General features: G+C 39.5%; 2 protein-coding genes across 2 annotated transcripts; one reads left to right on the top strand and one right to left on the bottom strand.

Moving 5' to 3' along the window:
• Window positions 1-246: 246 nt before the first annotated feature.
• LOC124278678 (metallophosphoesterase MPPED2-like) lies at window positions 247-5,934 on the bottom strand. Its single transcript, XM_046714449.1, is given in 8 exon segments — window positions 247-690; window positions 1,379-1,418; window positions 1,564-1,602; window positions 2,419-2,560; window positions 2,884-3,124; window positions 4,021-4,219; window positions 4,221-4,327; window positions 5,925-5,934. Coding segments are annotated over 8 exon segments (966 nt in total). The 3' UTR covers window positions 247-502.
• Window positions 5,935-8,688: 2,754 nt separating this feature from the next.
• LOC124278637 (metallophosphoesterase MPPED2-like) lies at window positions 8,689-17,160 on the top strand. Its single transcript, XM_046714403.1, has 6 exons — window positions 8,689-9,101; window positions 10,344-10,649; window positions 12,378-12,618; window positions 12,960-13,075; window positions 14,035-14,145; window positions 15,613-17,160. Exons 1-6 carry the CDS (start codon window positions 9,092-9,094, stop codon window positions 15,777-15,779), a joined length of 951 nt encoding a protein of 316 aa, XP_046570359.1. The 5' UTR covers window positions 8,689-9,091; the 3' UTR covers window positions 15,780-17,160.
• The last annotated feature ends 1,006 nt before the right edge of the window (window positions 17,161-18,166 follow it).

Genomic DNA, 18,166 nt, shown 5'->3' with positions numbered 1-18,166 from the left:
AAGAAACCAGACTGTTGCCATACACAGGACAGATAGCACACCAACCGGATTCAGACATGAATCAGCAAAGAATAGATTCTTGAAAACAAAAGCCAAACAGGAAAGTCTGTCACATCCTCTTTGTTCAACAAAAAAGAAAATAATTATATACGTGAGGAATCTTAAGAAGTTAAACATTTTTAAAAAAATACATACATGGAATGTGGAATAGAACTGTGTAACATTTTACACTGAAAAACAGTGCAATAGTACTTGAAAACATAAACTGTACAACGCATTCACTGAACTTGTATAGAAAGCTCAAGTGTAAATCAATGACACATATCTTAATGAGTACAACGCATTGCCACTGATACAAGTTCACACTTCACAGGTATTTGTAATATACCTGCTTTCATCTACACAATTTGATTACAAAAGTGACAATATTTTGATAAATGTTATTTGAGTGAATGGAGGTAGGAAACTGCATGTCAGCTTGTCATCATATGCAAAGAAACTGTCAATAATCCCTGATTAACATCATGACCACATGTGAGGTCGGGGTGAACACTGCAGACAGCTCCTCCTTCGAGTGGCCGTCAGGAAGAGGGACGTCGATGACAACAGCAGGGTTGTCAGGCTTGTAACGCAACGTACACATTGAGGCGTTGATGAACGTTGTTGTCCCATCGGTACTCATTCCATAACCTGGAGACAGAGAGTATCACTGAAAAGATGTCTGCTTATTCACATCGCAAGTATGAAACCTTTTCTAAGTTACTTATTTTTCAAAACCTTTCACCCAAAATAATAAGAGGGATTGTGTGCTTCCTATTTCACAAGGTGTGCTTTTCATATAACCTTTTCATACTTTCCTACAGAGGCATTTTGGGATTACTAACCCTGATAACAGTTTCATAAGATCAAACTAAATTACTTACTTGTTTCATGAAACAGACCAATTCATTGTTTTTCCCACAAGAAATTGCCTTGATGTTTATGTATTTCAAGAAAGGGAGACTACTTTTGATTTTGTATCATTGCAGATGAAATGAAAGCATTCAAGCCAATGGCAAACTCTCTACCAAGGGCTGATCAAATTGTGTTTCTTGAGCCTACTGCCGATACATCAATAATGGTGGTAGACAGGGTAAACAAAAAGAACAAAAATAAAGTTTTCCATTTGTATACATGTTGAAATGTTATTTCATGATGCATTTTTGCATGACAAGTTTCTTCTGTGTAACAGGTATGAAGGGTCAGGTGAGGAAGGGTCCTTCAACCATGTCAACCTTGTCAAACAGAGTATCAGTGTTACTGACAAACTGACGGTCTGCTGGTCTGTGCCCCCTGACAAACCCACTATCAGGACAGTTCAGATAGAAACAGATTGTACCTTCATGAATGTGGCCATACAGATGATACTTGGGCTTCACTTATCAGGACTGTTGGATGGTGTTCAACAACTCTTGTGCCCCTGAAGCATCCAGGACTTCTTTCCTTTGAATGTAACAAAGGTACTTGCCAAACCCCACTATCAGGATAGTTCAGATAGAAAATAGAATTGAGATTGGGTTTCACTCGCTGTTGGATGGTGTTCAACAGGATAAAGCATCCCGCCTGAGTAAACAAAGGTCATACAAAGAGGTGTACAAATTAGAGATCTGGATACATTCAAATAGGAGTAGTTTAGCTGGTTGGTTTATTGTTTAACATCTCATTCAGCAATATTCCACCTATATGGAGGCATTCTGTCATTAATCAAGTTTGGACCAGACAATCAAGTGATCAACAGCATGAGCATTGACCTGCGCAAATGTGACACTATGACATGTGTCAACCAAGTCAACAAGCCTGACCACCTGATCCCATTAGTAGCCTCTTATGACAAGCATGGGTTGAACAACTGTGTGGTGGTGTGTGGCCCTGTGCGTAGAGCTCAGGCCATGAATCATTTGAAGTTAAGCAACATCATGCATGGAGAGTTCTTGGATGGTTGACCGTGTTTGGCAGCTTGACTTCTGAGAGTTTCCAGTACTTCAGTCCTGCCCCACAACGAAGCACATGTAATACATGTGGTCTCACCTTAGGCAAGTGAGTTTGTTCAAAACTGCCTCTGTTCACCCAGCAGAAAATGGGTACCCGGTGACATAACTCATGTGACTATAACCTTCTAGTGCCTCACAGGCAGCTTGGGTTATCCGTGGTAATAATAATCAGATTCTGATTACAGCACCAAGAGAGCAACTAGTCAGATGGATACTAGGTACTATATAAATTAATTATTATTTTTATTAATTCTAACCCAGATCTTCGAGGGTCGGGTATATGAGTAACCACGGTACATTCTAAAAGGCGTATATGAGTAATCAGGCTATATTCTCAAGCATACATGAGTTATCATGATACATACTTTCAGCGGTACATTCAAAGATGGGTACCTGAGTAATCAGGGTACATACCTAGAGGGGGGCCGTGTGTGATGAGGATGTCTGTGTCCGAGGGGATCAAGTTCCACTTGTCAAGGATTGGTTGCCCCCGAGCAATGTTAAATCCCATGAAACAAAACTCAGGAACCCTGTGAACATGGCATACATTTCTAATATACATTATTGAAGCATAGGATTAAATATTGCTTCTGTCCATCAAATAATCTGGCATGTGCTACACCTCCTGTAAATGGTGGAGCTTATATAAAGATCTTCACAAACATCAAGAGTGCATGTAGGTCCATTTATCTCATTCAAAGGCCAAACACACATCTGTCTGTATGGAAAGTTCAGTAAAGTAACACAAGCGATTATGGCATGAAATAGAGTTTGTATGTTGTGTGTGGACAGACAAAGACTCACGACATTTGCTTACATTAACAATGTGAAGGTGAGCTGATTTTTCACCTACCATGGAGCTCCGTATATCTTGATTCCACAAATGTCTACACTGCTGTCTTCTAGGTAAACACAATTTGTCAGTAGCTCCTTAGACGATCCCACATTGTGGTCCTCAATATATTTCTCAAATTTTGAGTTGGTAATGTTGAACCATCCGCAGAGATCATCCCTTCTATTCTGGACTGAGTTTTCATCTAGGGTCATGTCATGGTTTCCTGCTATAACCACTTTCACCTTATGTGGTAGAGTTCCTGTAACCAAGATTATCATACATTGAAAAGCTCAATAACAGAATACAAAAAACAAATTGCTTCATAAACAGCATTACAATAAGAAGACTGAAACGAGTTTTTTGTGGCAGTGTGTTGAGATACATGTCACTAAAACAGTAAATCTTTAAATAACTAAACAACAGCATTAAAATACAATCTTGCAACAACAATAACATGAAACTACCTTTCTGATGACCAATGAGACAAATGAATGTAATATTTAATATTCAGTATTTCTTGAAGGGAAAGCAATGGCTTTAGCGTCATGCCATGACCTGTCAGTGGAATGGGCACATGCATCAACATACAACTCAGGGAAGTCCAAAGTAACTTGGGTCACATGTGTGTCACACATAGGTAGTGTAGTGGCAGTCAATAACCAGTTTATCTTGGATTTAACCAGTTATTGGACCACTGGGACACCTCTGTCCCACCTACATGAAATCCCCAGTAGACTAAAGGTTAGAATGGGTAACTAGCAAACGATTCTGAAACATTGTGAAAACACAACCTCAACCCGAGATAAGGAGGGATGTGTGTTTGTGCTTCAGTCCATCTCCAAACACATGAAATGAGATTCAAACCTGTACAAGGACATTGTTGTGTTTAATTATCTTATACTTGATTTGTCCATTTAATCATAAAACTAAATGGAGTTGTCAGACTCAGTGACCTGGCTGAATCCCTGTCTTATCAGCCCAAGAGTGTGGATCAGTGCTCATATTATCCATCACAGGATTGTCTGCACCAAACACAAGTTTTAACAGGCCACTGTCACAAAACTGGAATATTGCTGAGTGTTGCATAAAAGAAGAAACACAAAACGAACCTAAACCAACAAGATCTCCATTTGTCATAAGGTACAAAATGCCTACCCAGGAAGTGATTGAACTTGTCAATCTCAGCGGGCGTCCCAATCTTTGTGAAGTCCCCTGCATGTAACAGAACATCTCCCTGTGGTATAATGTCTGGGACATGCTCCACTGTGTTGTGGGTGTCTGAGATGCACACAAACCTCACACAGTCTGTCGGCACTGGGCTGCTGGGGTCGAGGGGTGTCACTTTCTCCACCTCTTTGCTTCACTCTCAGCCTTTCCCAGGCCAAAATAGGGTTGTCGGACAAGTTCGGCTGCACTGTAATGTGGCGGCCGTCTGCTGCCGAATGATGGGCTCCCATTTCATCTGTAGAGAATCGAGCACAAAGATTAGACAAGTTGACAAATCAGGAGCAGTATTGAAAATTGAGGTCTTAATTTCCATGTGGTTTGTTATAATGGATTTTAAGGGACTCACTAAAACTTGATTTTTTAACATTTGGAGTACGATAAGGTTTCAAAGCTGACTTTTTATATATAATTCCCAACATTCATTTGTATATGTTGCATGCATGTATGTTAGTACCAGAGTTAAAGACTGATGTTGAGCCCTGGACAGAATATGCTAATGATGCTCTTGGCAATAATCCAGCTATACAATAGTGTTGGAGACCAGAAGTGAGTTTCACACATTACACCTGTATGGAAAATCAATCTATGGTATGATGTGTGAATGTCTACCTCACAGCCTCCACATTGATCAGGCTGATAAAACATCTGGGTCAAGTATTTAGTGGTGGAAACAGTTGGTCTAATTTCAGTTATATTTATGAGCCTCAAACTGCAAAATGGATTGTTATATTTGAGTTATCAAAACACTATTCTTTAACTTCAAATTTGAAAGTAACTCACCTCAACATTAAATAAACAATGATATATCATGTATATGATAACTACAAGAATCTGCTGATTATCTGTATGTTTGTGGACATATTGCATAATTCATTGATGCTTTTCCTATATAATTCGTAGTCTTACAGGAGAGAGTATAACATGACAGAACATTCACGTCCTCATTTCTTTGATGTAGTAGGCTTCCTAGTGAAGGATCAGTTGTCAACTACTGTGTTGACATTAAAGGAAACAAAACTTCTAATATATCTTTTGACCTAAACCCTCGGAACCTATCTTTTTGATCTATACTTTTACTTTCACTCGTTTGATACCAAATGATTAACTTGTTTAATAAAATTGTTATTACACGGAAGGTCATTTAGTATCCTCCATATCCCCAGAAAGAAATTACGATGACGTCATGTGGTCAGTTTAGATATAACAATTGGATGATGTCATATCATTTCATCCACAATGATTAGCATATAATGTGACCTCAAGGCTTCATTTGAAAAATCAGCAGTGTGATTCTCTAATATGCACAAGTATAGGAGTATAACATTTTGTTACACAGGATCATTCTACCATTATGGGTAATAAATAACAAACAATCGTTGTCAGTCGACAAATTTCACATAATTGTGACAGGGTGTTTAAGGTTTATCTTTCCCTAAATACTTAAGGTAATGGGGAGATTCCTTTAAGACATGGGGTAGTGTTTGGGGATAAAGCTATAAATACTTGTATTCTGGGGTTAGTTTAAGGCACCTCAGGACAAGGGTCACCCCAGCATTGGTCCAGAGTGAAAGATCTACTGATAAGAGAGAGGGAGCCAGCGTGAGAGTTTAAGACAAAGACAGTGTGGGTGTGAGAGCAGAGATAGAGAGGCTAAACTGAGAGGCTGCCCCATGTGCTTCATCACACAGAAAGTTACGGAATACAAAATGAACTCGGATACTCTCTTGTGTGATATGTTGGTAGACAAACCCCACTTGGTCACATAATGATAATTACATAAATGAAAGGAGAGACCATATATTATATTATCTCTGATGAAAGTCATTCATTACCTGTAGCCATGATGTCTGCTTATGCCTTGTCACTCCGAGTTATGGCCAAGAGCCTCATCAGACGTGTAGATAGAAATCCGTGAACTGTTTCGCAGAGCTGTGTCGACTTGATTCTGTTTTGTTGTTCTCGATAAATGTAAGTTCTGCCCATGTTGTCATACGACATATATATCCCAAAGGCGATGCTATTTATAGCATTGTACGAATGAGGAACTACAGTACGCTTTATTGTCAACGGCAAGTCGTCATTCCACCTGGCATTGCATCAGATACAAAACAAAGTACTGTAAATGTCCACTCGTGCCTCATTCCTGGCGAATATGACTTAGTTACACAAGACTGGACAGCTAGGCTGTCCAGGCAAACATGTTCTAGTTTGTTGTTGTTGCTCTTCTAACTTTTGAAAGGAAATGTTGTCATTTGGAGGTTTTACGTGCGCTTTCCGATGTAACGGGTATTTCGCACACGGGTTGAAATGAATGTTGGAAGGAGCTTTAATAATGACAGGTGACTTGTCAGACGTCCGTTGTTATTCCCAGAGATTTCTTGTTCATGACTAATGGTCGCACTCGTGTTGGTGCTGAAGAATAACTGCGTATGCACAGCGGAATATCTTGGAGCAAGAATCGTTTGATACTGATGTAGGCCGGGCCGTAGACTATAACTATAGTCTCTGAAATGAACATATTTTACAGAAAAACAGTTCATCGTAAAAAGGATAATATACATGCATAATGAAAAGGAGCCCTGAGACTTTCTTCATTTACTGAAACTGTGGAAATATAGACTTGCCACATTTTCCAGACTTGAATGGGCTTTATTGGATATATTTGTTTCATGCAGGGTCTGTATGACAGATTAGCCGGGCTGGTTCTCAGATGACTGTTTATAAACGCGACCTTGTGAGATCAGACAACATCTGAATAGACAACGGTACCATCCTCGATGACCATCCTCTGAACCCAAGGCCTAAATCCCACTGCGCATATCTAGGACATTGTGGGTTGCAGAATGCGTCAAGGAGAGAACCTCCATTCATACCCATCGAAGGAAAAAGCCCCGCCCATAAAAATTGAACGCAACGTCTGATCAGGGAGACTATATAACGTAGATTAGCCCTGGTCTGATACAGTCAATGAGGAAATGGGTGTTATTGCAGTTGGCGGAGGTTACACCAGATATTCCCATTGATTGTGCTTGGTTATTGATTCTAAGTGTGCTGGGTAATTGACACTTATGTAATTACTCGATGACTGTCTGCCAGAATCTTGAAACTGATCCGGCTTGTTAACATCATACAGCCATCGATATCAGCGCTACAAAATGAATCAATTTCTTGTCGTGTTTGCTGCTCTGAATAAACTACAGTTTTCGTTCTTGTTTCATTTAGGTTTGCCGTTATATTATTCCTTGAGGGTAAGTTTATCCAGACAGTAAGTTTAATTGAGGTTTGAATATATTCCTTTGCTATTGTTAATGGTAAGATTAAAATCTGCTTCTTGTCCCTAAAACAAGAACAGTGCAGTATGGAAACAGATCCTTTGCCTATGCAGCACCAGTGGCCTCATTGGCGGATCCAGAGGGGGGTGGGTGGGGTCGGAACACACACACCCCTTGACTTAGGACCCTATTGAATATTTTCTTTGCTTTGACAGAGCCAATGGGGTGGGGTGTTCAGGGGGTTCGAACAACAGGCTCGCTCACAGGGTTCGAACCCCTGACACCCCCCCAAAAAAAATAAATAAAAAATAAATAAAATAAAATAAATAAATTAAAATAAAAAAAAATCTGGATCCGCCCATGGGCCTGGAACAAACTTCCACAGAATCTCAGGGACTGTACTGACTTTGTCACTTTCAAATCCCAGTTAAAATCACATTTGTTGATGATATCCTTTTCAAATATCATTGTGTAATTTGTTACATTCTATTTATGCGCTTTGAGCATGGACTGCATGGATACCAGAGCATTGCAACTGTGCTATGATGATGATGATGATACTAAGAAAACTATGGGGTGTTGCGATACTTTTTTTCCAAGTGTCATCAAAGTCCAAATTTGTTTCCTTACATATCTTGAAGAAATCTCTGCTAAATTCAGACTATATCGATCATGATAACAAACATGATAAACTAATTTCGAAGATCAATGACCTCTCATTACGTGGACCACGCATCTTGCAAAACGATATTTGGTGGATTATGGTGTCCAAGTTACTGTATTTACACTGGGAATAGTCATTATGTATATTATGGTGAATGAAATGACGTCGATGCGACGTTACATTCAACTCGCTACACTGCGAGTTGAGCAATCTGGAACGACACATATTAATCCAGGTTAGTGAAGAAATTATTGGCTGCTTTTTCGCACACTATCGCACAATACGTCAAGACCAACGTTTTGTATGAAGATCAATCTTTCACCCCAGACAACCGGCCTTGACCAGTTTGGAAGCTTGATCACTGCACAGGCTGTGTAGGTGAATGCCAGTATCATTGTTTTTACTGAACAGTTATCGCCATATTTTAACGGTAATTACAAAATTACTCCGCCGTTCGTTAAATTAGTGAAACAGAATTAATTTTGATACTTAATTAGCTATTCAGCAAATTATTCGTGAAATAATATATATATATTCACATCGAGGAGCGCAAGTGCTGTTTGGAAGGCCAACCAGTTTAGACCTGTCACTAAGCTCCTTCCATTCCTTTCCCGTGCTCATTATCGGAAAGCGCACGTAAAATCTCATTGTCGAGAATACAGAGTTATCTCCCCTGTAATAATTACCACTACAACAACAAACTAGAACATGTTTGCCTGACAGCCTAGCTGTCCAGTCTTGTATAAGTAAGTCATATTCGCCAGGAATGAGGCACGAGTAGACCTTTACAGTACTTTGTTTTGTATCTGATACAATGCCAGGTGGAACGACGACTTGCAGTTGACAATCAAGCGTACTGTAGTTCCTCATTCGTACAATGCTATATTTAGTATCGCGTGTGGGATATATATGTCGTATGACAACATGGGCAGAACTTACATTTATCGAGAACAACAAAACAGAATCAAGTCGACACAGCTCTGCGAAACAGTTTACGGATTTCTATCTACACATCTGATGAGGCACTTGGCCATAATTTGGAGTGACAATTAAGGCAGACACCATGGACACAGGTAATGAATGACTTTCATCAGGGACTATATGGTCTCATGTAATTATCATTATGTGAAATTTGTTGACTGACAACGATTGCTCGTTGTTTATTACCCATTAATGTAGTATGATCCTGTGTAATAAAATGTTATATCTAGCCTTGAGCCTTGAGGTCACAATTAATGCTGGAACATTGTGGATGAAATTATATGACATCATCCGTTGTTATGTCTAAATTGACCACATGACGTCATTCTCGTAATTTCTTTCAGTGGATGACATTTTATATGACATTAGATCCCATAATCACTCTGTTCAAACTGGCAATGAATAATACAGTGTTTATCATTGTAGACCATTGTACTTTATTATTCACTATTAGTATGACCGCATGACTGTTGCGGAATTCTCACATAGGGGCTGATGGAAATATTTTCTGTCTTCTGAGGTTTTAGGTCAAAAGATATATTAGAAGTTTTGTTTTGCTATCCTTTAATGTCAACACATAAGTTCTTTCACAAATGATCCTTCACTCAGAAAATGATTGACATTAAGAAGCCTACTACTAACGTAAATATCCTCTCACTCTGTCGCCTGTATGACTATGAAATATGTCGGAACAGCAACAATGAATTATGCAATATGTCCACAAACATACAGATAATCAGCAGATTCTTGTAGTCTGAGGTATAATGATATATCATTGTTTATTTAATTTAGAAGTGAGTTACCTTCAAATGTGAAGTTAAAGAATATTGTTTTAAAAGCTCAAACATAGCAATCCATTTTTCAGTTTGAGCCTCATAAATATAACTGAAACTAGACCAATTCTTTCGACCACTAAATACTTGACCCAGACGTTTTATCAGCCTGATCAATGTGGAGGCCGTGAGGTAGACATTCACACGTCATACCATACATTGATTTTCCGTACAGGTGCAATGTGTGAAACTCACTTCTGGTCTCCAACACTATTGTATAGCTGGATTATTGCCAAGAGCATCATTAGCATATTCTGTTCCTAAACATCAGTCTTTGACTCTGGTACTAATATACTTGCATGCAGCACATACAAATGAATGTTGGGAACTATACATGAAAGTCAGCTTTGAAACCTTATCGTACTCCAAATGTTAAAAAATCAAGGTTTAGTGAGTCCCTTAAAATCCATTATAACAAACCATATGGAAATTAAGACCTCAATTTTCAATACTGCTCCTGATTTGTCAACTTGTCTAATCTTTGTGCTCGATTCTCTACAGATGAAATGGGAGCCCATCATTCGGCAGCAGACGGCCACCACATTACAGTGCAGCCGAAGTTGTCCCACAAACCTATTTTGGCCTGGAAGAAGCTGAAAGGGAAACAGAAGGTGGAGAAAGTGACACCCCTCGACCCCAACAGCCCAGTGCCGACAGACTGTGTGAGGTTTGTGTGCATCTCGGACACCCACAACACAGTGGAGCATGTCCCAGACATTATACCACAGGGAGATGTTCTGCTACATGCAGGGGACTTCACAAAGATTGGGACGCCCGCTGAGATTGACAAGTTCAATCACTTCCTGGGTAGGCATTTTGTACCTTATGACAAATGGCGATCTTGTTGGTTTAGGTTCGTTTTGTGTTTCTTCTTTTATGCAACACTCAACAATATTCCAGTTTTGTGACAGTGGCCTGTTAAAACTTGTGTTTGGTGCAGACAATCCTGTGATGGATAATATGAGCACTGATCCACACTCTTGGGCTGATAAGACAGGGATTCAACCAGGTCACTGAGTCTGACAACTCCATTTAGTTTTATGACCAACATACACTGAAACATTCATGAAAACTTGTATTTGGCTTTGTTATGTTTGGCAAAATGTTTACAACAATCAAATCTGTGTTCTAGGTATATAAGTATAAGATAATTAAACACAACAATGTCCTTGTACAGGTTTGAATATCATTTCATGTGTTCGGAGATGGACTGAAGCACAAACACACATCCCTCCTTATCTCTGGTTGAGGTTGTGTTTTCACAATTTTTCAGAATCCCAGTGGTCCAGTCAATGGTTAAATCCAAGATAAAGTGGTTATTGACTGCCAGTACACTACCTATGTGTGACATACACGTGACCCAAGTTACTTTGGGCTTTCCCAAGTTTTATGTTGATGCATGTGCGGATTCCACTGACAGGTCATGGCATGACGCTAAAGCCAACTTTACCTTATAGAAACATTGAATATTTAATATTACATTCATTTGTCTCACTAGTCATCAGTCATAAGATTATTACACATGCACCCAGATAGATACCCTTATCAATGTTATCAAGTTTTATTGTCAATCGAATCTATAAAACGCCCAACATGGGCAAGTTATGTAAAGCATTTGTTGTTTAGGCATGGTTTTGGAATTGTATGGAACACACAATTTGTTGGTGATCCAAAGATATTTGTATGTAAATTTATTGAAAGAATTAATGATTGTCTCCACCAAGATTGGCATTCATCTCTTCATGACTGCGAATCACTGTGTTTCTATTATTCTCATAAATTGTTGCTGAATTGTGAAAAATATGTCCCGTCTAATATTAGTAATGATAATAAACATATTTTTACAATGTTTAGATCAGGATGTAATATACTCGGTATTCAGTTAATCAGAAATGGTCTCGCTACTATCCATGATAATGTTACATTATGTAAGCATTGTAAAGCTGTTGAAGATGAAGTTCATGTTATATACAACTGTAACTTCTATGATTGTCTTCGCCAACATCTTATTGCAAAGACATCAAGTGGGTAATATGTCTCCATTTAAAGTCTCTGTACATCCTCAGATATTAACATCATTATTAACTTGGTGAAGTATTTGAAATGTGTTTATTCTGCAAAACATCGTCAGCAAAATAGTTTTTTCGATCCATATTATGCACACATTTGGTAACTCAATTATATTATGTACTATTTTGTACTGTAGGTCGTATGGCCTTATGTGCAAATAAATTGCTCTCTCTCACTAGTCATCAAAAACGTAGTAACATGTTATAATTGTTGCAAGATTGTATTTTGATGCTGTTGTTTAGCTATTTAATGATTTACTGTTTTAGTGACAAGTATCTCAACACACTGCCACAAAAAACTCATTTTAGTCTTCTGATTGTAATGCTGTTTAGATGAAATGAATGAAAACTTTGCATATTAAATTTGTTAAATGCTTACGAAGCAATTTCATTTTTCATTCTGTTTTTACTACAAGAATAAAAAATTGATATTGAAGTTTTCAATGTATGATAATCTTGGTTACAGGAACTCTACCGCATAAGGTGAAAGTGGTTATAGCAGGAAACCATGACATGACCCTAGATGAAAACTCAGTCCAGAATAGAAGGGATGATCTCCTTGAAAAGTTCAACATTACCAACTCAAAATTTGAGAAATATAACGAGGACCACAAAGTGGATTCGTCTAAGGAGCTACTGACAAATTGTGTTTACCTAGAAGACAGCAGTGTAGACATTTGTGGAATCAAGATATACGGAGCTCCATGGTAGGTGAAAAATCAGCTCACCTTCAAATTATTAATGTAAGCAAATGTCGTGAGTCTGCGTCTGTCTACACAGAACTATTTCAAAGCCTCTCAACACAACATCAGCAAATCTCACACTGTCTGCTTGTGTTTACTTTACTGAACTTTCCATACAGACAAATGTGTGTTGGGCCTTTGAATGAGGTAACTAGACCTACATGCACTCTTGATGTTTGTGAAGATCTTTATATAAGCTCTACCATTTACAGGAAGTAAGCACATATAAGTTATTTTATGGACAGAAGCAATATTTAATCCTATGCTTCAATAATGTATATTAGAAATGTATGCCATGTTCACAGGGTTCCTGAGTTTTGTTTCATGGGATTTAACATTGCTCGGGGGCAACCAATCCTTGACAAGTGGAACTTGATCCCCTCGGACACAGACATCCTCATCACACACGGCCCCCCTCTAGGTATGTACCCTGATTACTTAGGCACCCATCTTTGAACGTATCATGATAACTCATGTACACGACCCGTGAAGATTCGGCTTAGGATTGTTCAACCCATGCTTGTCATAAGAGGCTAACGCTTTAACCGCTAGGCTACCCCACCGCCCCTAAGAGGAAAATGGGATCAGGTGGTCAGACTCGCTGACTTGGTTGACACATGGCATCGTATCCCAATTGTGTAAGTCGATATTCATATCGTTGATCACTTGATTGTCTGGTCCAAACTCAATTAATTACAGGATGCCTCGTTATAGCTGGAATATTGCTGAGTAAGATGTTAAACAACAAACCAACCAAACAACTCAGGTACCCCAGATTGCTCATTGTACCCGCCTCAGCGCCGAACGGGGGACTATGTGTTCAGCAGCGTCCATACATACATCGACCCTGATTCTTTTTAACGCAATATCTCATGAACTGTTGTACCCAATGTGTTCAAATTTGGTGACAGCCTACATTGGGGATTACACAGACAGCAGTTGATTTGGTGACCGTGACCGTATTTGACCATGACACTTTGACCACTTTTCAAACTTATGTCAACGTGAAATCTCATAAAACGTTGCACCCAATTTTAGCCTCTAAGCTGAAGAATATATTGCCATTTCTTTCAAATTTTATGTCAGGAATTAACATAACGGGTCTCAGGGTAATGTAGGGTAATAGTGGGTGGGATATCCGGGTAGAAAATCTTCAGAGTTAGAAGATTCTAAATAGTGAATATGGCTAAAAACTAACTCACAAAAGGTTCTATGTGACCAAAAGTTAACAGCCAGTAAATATGTTATATTTCATTCTTCTTCGGCGACGGGGGACATTACCGTGTTAGTGGCAAACACTTGTTTGTACGCCTCTTTGTATGAGCGATTACTCAGGTACCCTTATCCTGATTACTACATACTCAATTCTATTTTCTGTAGGTCGGGGTGACCTTTGTTTCACCCAGCAGAGAGCGGGATGCTTGGAGTTGTTGAACACCATCCAACAGCGAGTGAAACCCAAGTATCATCTGTATGGCCACATTCATGAAGGTACAATCTGTTTCTATCTGAACTATCCTGATAGTGGGTTTGTCAGGGGCACAAGTATCATCTGTATGGCCACATTCATGAAGGTACAATCTGTTTCTATCTGAACTGTCCTGATAGTGGGTTTGTCAGGGGCACAAGTATCATCTGTATGGCCACATTCATGAAGGTACAATCTGTTTCTATCTGAACTGTCCTGATAGTGGGTTTGTCAGGGGCACAAGTATCATCTGTATGGCCACATTCATGAAGGTACAATCTGTTTCTATCTGAACTGTCCTGATAGTGGGTTTGTCAGGGGCACAAGTATCATCTGTATGGCCACATTCATGAAGGTACAATCTGTTTCTATCTGAACTGTCCTGATAGTGGTTTTGTCAGGGGCACAAGTATCATCTGTATGGCCACATTCATGAAGGTACAATCTGTTTCTATCTGAACTGTCCTGATAGTGGTTTTGTCAGGGGCACAGACCTACAGGCCGTCAGCCATAACACTGATACTTATTGACAAGGTTGACATGGTTGAAGGACCCTTCACACCTGGTACACAGAAGAAACTTGTCATGCAAAAGGAAATCATGAAAGTAACTTTTCAACATGTATACAAATGGAAAACTTTATTTTTGTTCTGTTTACCCTGTCTACCACCATTATTGATGTATTTTTTTGGCAGCAGGCTCGAGAAACACAATTTGATCAGCTCCTGGTAGTGAGTTTGCCATTGGCTTGAATGCTTTCATTTCATCTGCAATTATGTAATTATCAAAAGTAGCCTCCCTTTCTTGCAATATATAAACATCAATGCAATTTCTTGTGTGGAAAGCAATCAATTGGTGGGTTTCATGAAACAAGTAAGTAATTTAGTTTGATCTTATTAGGCTTTCATATGAAACTGTTATCAGGGTTAGTAATCCCAAAATGCCTCTGTAGGAAAGTACGAAAAGGTTATATGAAAAGCGCATCTTGTGAAATAGGAAGCACACAATCCCTCTTATTATTTTGGGTGAAAGGTATTGAAAAATAAGTAACTTAGAAAAGGTTTCATACTTGCAATAGACCGCCTGCATGGTGTCGTGGTTAGAGCGTCCGCCCAGAGAGCGGAAGGTCGTGGGTTCAATCCCTAACCGTAACATACCAAAAGAGGTTAAAATATGGTACTTGTTGGTCCCTGCCTGGCACTCAGCATTAATGGGTACAACAAGGACTGGTCGGCTCGGAGTCAGTATAATGTGTCTGAGTGGGGTATTCATGCTTCACTGCGGCATGGTATCTCAGTGGGCTAGCACTATAAAACCAGCTTAAGTCTGGGCTAGTACCAGCAGCCGCACATACACATACACACGCATGCACGTCGTCATATGAGCAAAATATTCTCAAGCACGACGTAAAACCCAATTTCACCTCACCTCACCTCATACTTGCAATGAAAGTAAGCAGACATTTTTTCAGTAATACTCTCTGTCTCCAGGTTATGGAATGAGTACCGATGGGACAACAACGTTCATCAACGCCTCAATGTGTACGTTGCGTTACAAGCCCAACAACCCTGCTGTTGTCATCGACGTCCCTCTTCCTGACGGCCACTCGAAGGAGGAGCTGTCTGCAGTGTTCACTCCGACCTCACATGTGGCATGATGTTAACCATGGTGACCAAATAAATAAATACTCATTCCGACACCTTACTAGAGGAACCAGCAAGACTGGATCATGACCCCATTGCCAGACAACCAATGATACCATTAATCGTGGCTGGTTCATCCAACACCTCTGGTCCATCCAACACCTCTGACAGCATCTGGCTATCACCAATTCATGGCTACCTCGCTTGTTACTGAAGATACTCGCAGAACCTCATTGCTGACCAATTAGAACTTCACAGTAAGGGTAATCTGCAATATTTAGTGCAGGATATGTGTAAAAAATAGACATAATATTGTGTAATGTATATTTTAGGTGTTGTATAAATGGAAACAATTTGTTATGTCTTTTATAAAGTTATGTCAGTTTTAACACAATTTATGACTTTCACTGGTTCGGTGAGAAATTCTTTGTGTGGAACAAAAGAACTGACAATCAGGTTTCTAGAATGGATGTGTTTATTGAAGTTTTCACCTCTGTGTATAAAGGCACATATTGTATTGTGGAGTTTGGTTGCACCAATCACAACCTTTAGCAAGCTGATATGGAGTTTATACCTCTAGTGGAATATTATAAGTTATCACATCGTGTCGAGGGAAATACGGGGTTTTATCAGTCCCTCGTAAGGTAACGCATTTAGACAACATCAAACCATACTAAATGATGATAGCAAGTCTATATAATGAAATTTACAATTCTTGATAACTCTGAACTTTTATTACTTCAAGTGAAGTTCCTCCTTGAAGGCTCCTTAGTTGTTTGTCATGCATGTCGGCGTCATTGGCTGCCTTGATGGCTGTGTTCCATGACCCTGGCTTTGTCGGCATCATACCGGTGTCCATGACTTCCACAGAAGTGTTGCTTTACAAAACTGTGTGCCTTAGTTGCCAGAATGGTGGTGTAAGAATCTCATTTTGGAATGTGATCGGTACCACACCAGCGGTTTTCAACAAAGTGGCAAACATCGACAAGAGTCACTGTGGACGTTAGGCTTCACCGTCTGAAGAAGGTACAGTTAACTTGCCATGCATATGAAGGTGTAATAGTACCCATGTTCTGCATGACTATTTACTCAGAGGTTCAATTGTATTGCAATGAGCCTCCGTCCAGTCAAATAGACACATGAGAACAAGAGCACCTACATTTAACTCAGTATTGGCAAGGCAAGATTTACTAATTGTATTCTGTGATATCAATTGTATGCCAAGTTCTATCCTTAATGTTTTGTACAACATTACAACTTTATAATATCCTCCGTTATGAATACATGACAGTGTGAATCTCATGCCACCTCTACAAGCATCAGACAAACATGGGCTATATTATGCTGTATGTTTGTCTCTGATAATATGTTTGAATAAAGTTTATTTTTATTTGAGTCCTGTGTGTTTGTATTTCAGTGGAATCTGTCAAATCCAGACTCTGTGTAATCCGGTTTTGTCCATAATCCAGACTACTCACTGAGTCCCACATCCAGCTGATGCATCAAGAAAGAACTGAAGCACCATCTTAGTGATACAAGTCACTCTCCCACTGTAGTCAGTAGTTGCAGTCTGCCGGGGTGAGCTACAGAATGTAATGAGGATAGGGGATGGTTGGTTGGTTGGTTGTTTAACACTGCACTTAGCAATATTCCAGCTATATGGCGGTGGTCTGTAAATAATCAACTGTGGTCCAGTGATCAACATGAGCATCCATATTAATGCAATTGGGAAACGATGACATGAGTCAACCAAGTCAGCAAGCCTGACACAGGAACCCGTTATCGGCATGTAGGTTAAACATAGACCATAGATCTACATGCACGTCACATATATAAATACTCTACTCTAGAGTATTTATATATGTGACGTGCGTGTAGATCTATGGTCTATGTTTAACCTACATGCCGATAACGGGTTCCTGTGAAGCCTGACCACCCGTTTGTCGCCTCTTATGACAAGCATGGGTAACTGAAGACTAATTCTAACCCGGATTTTCAGGGGCCATAGTGACATTGAGAGAGGTAATGTTTTGTTTCACCCCCTGTCATCAAGACAGTATATTGACAACCTGTAAACTCACAAGGCAAGCTAGTGCTCATCAGCATTTGTGGACAACTACCAGTGTTGATGGGGTATTACATGCGCTGTGAACTGGGTCACACATTGTAACCTGAAAGTGTATGAAGCCCAGGTGCAACTCCGCACAGCCCCCTACTAGTCAGGGTACAGCCGGCGCTGTTCCACCAGCCGTTGGTCACCCCTTGGTGTGAAGAGTGAAAATAGAACAATGTTACATGATAGTTTCTTGAACAACTTTTTCTGTGATTGATCATGAAGTGTCAGATCGTTCTCATTTGAACCCAAACTGACTGTATGGGCGTATGATGATGGGATTGTTAA

Source organism: Haliotis rubra, unplaced genomic scaffold (genome assembly GCF_003918875.1).
Source record: "Haliotis rubra isolate DU_JTF1 unplaced genomic scaffold, ASM391887v1 Scf24, whole genome shotgun sequence".
In the NCBI taxonomy this organism is placed as follows: Eukaryota; Metazoa; Mollusca; class Gastropoda; order Lepetellida; family Haliotidae; genus Haliotis; species Haliotis rubra.
Note: the sequence above shows the minus strand (reverse complement) of the source record. Positions and strands in the feature narration are given on the sequence as shown.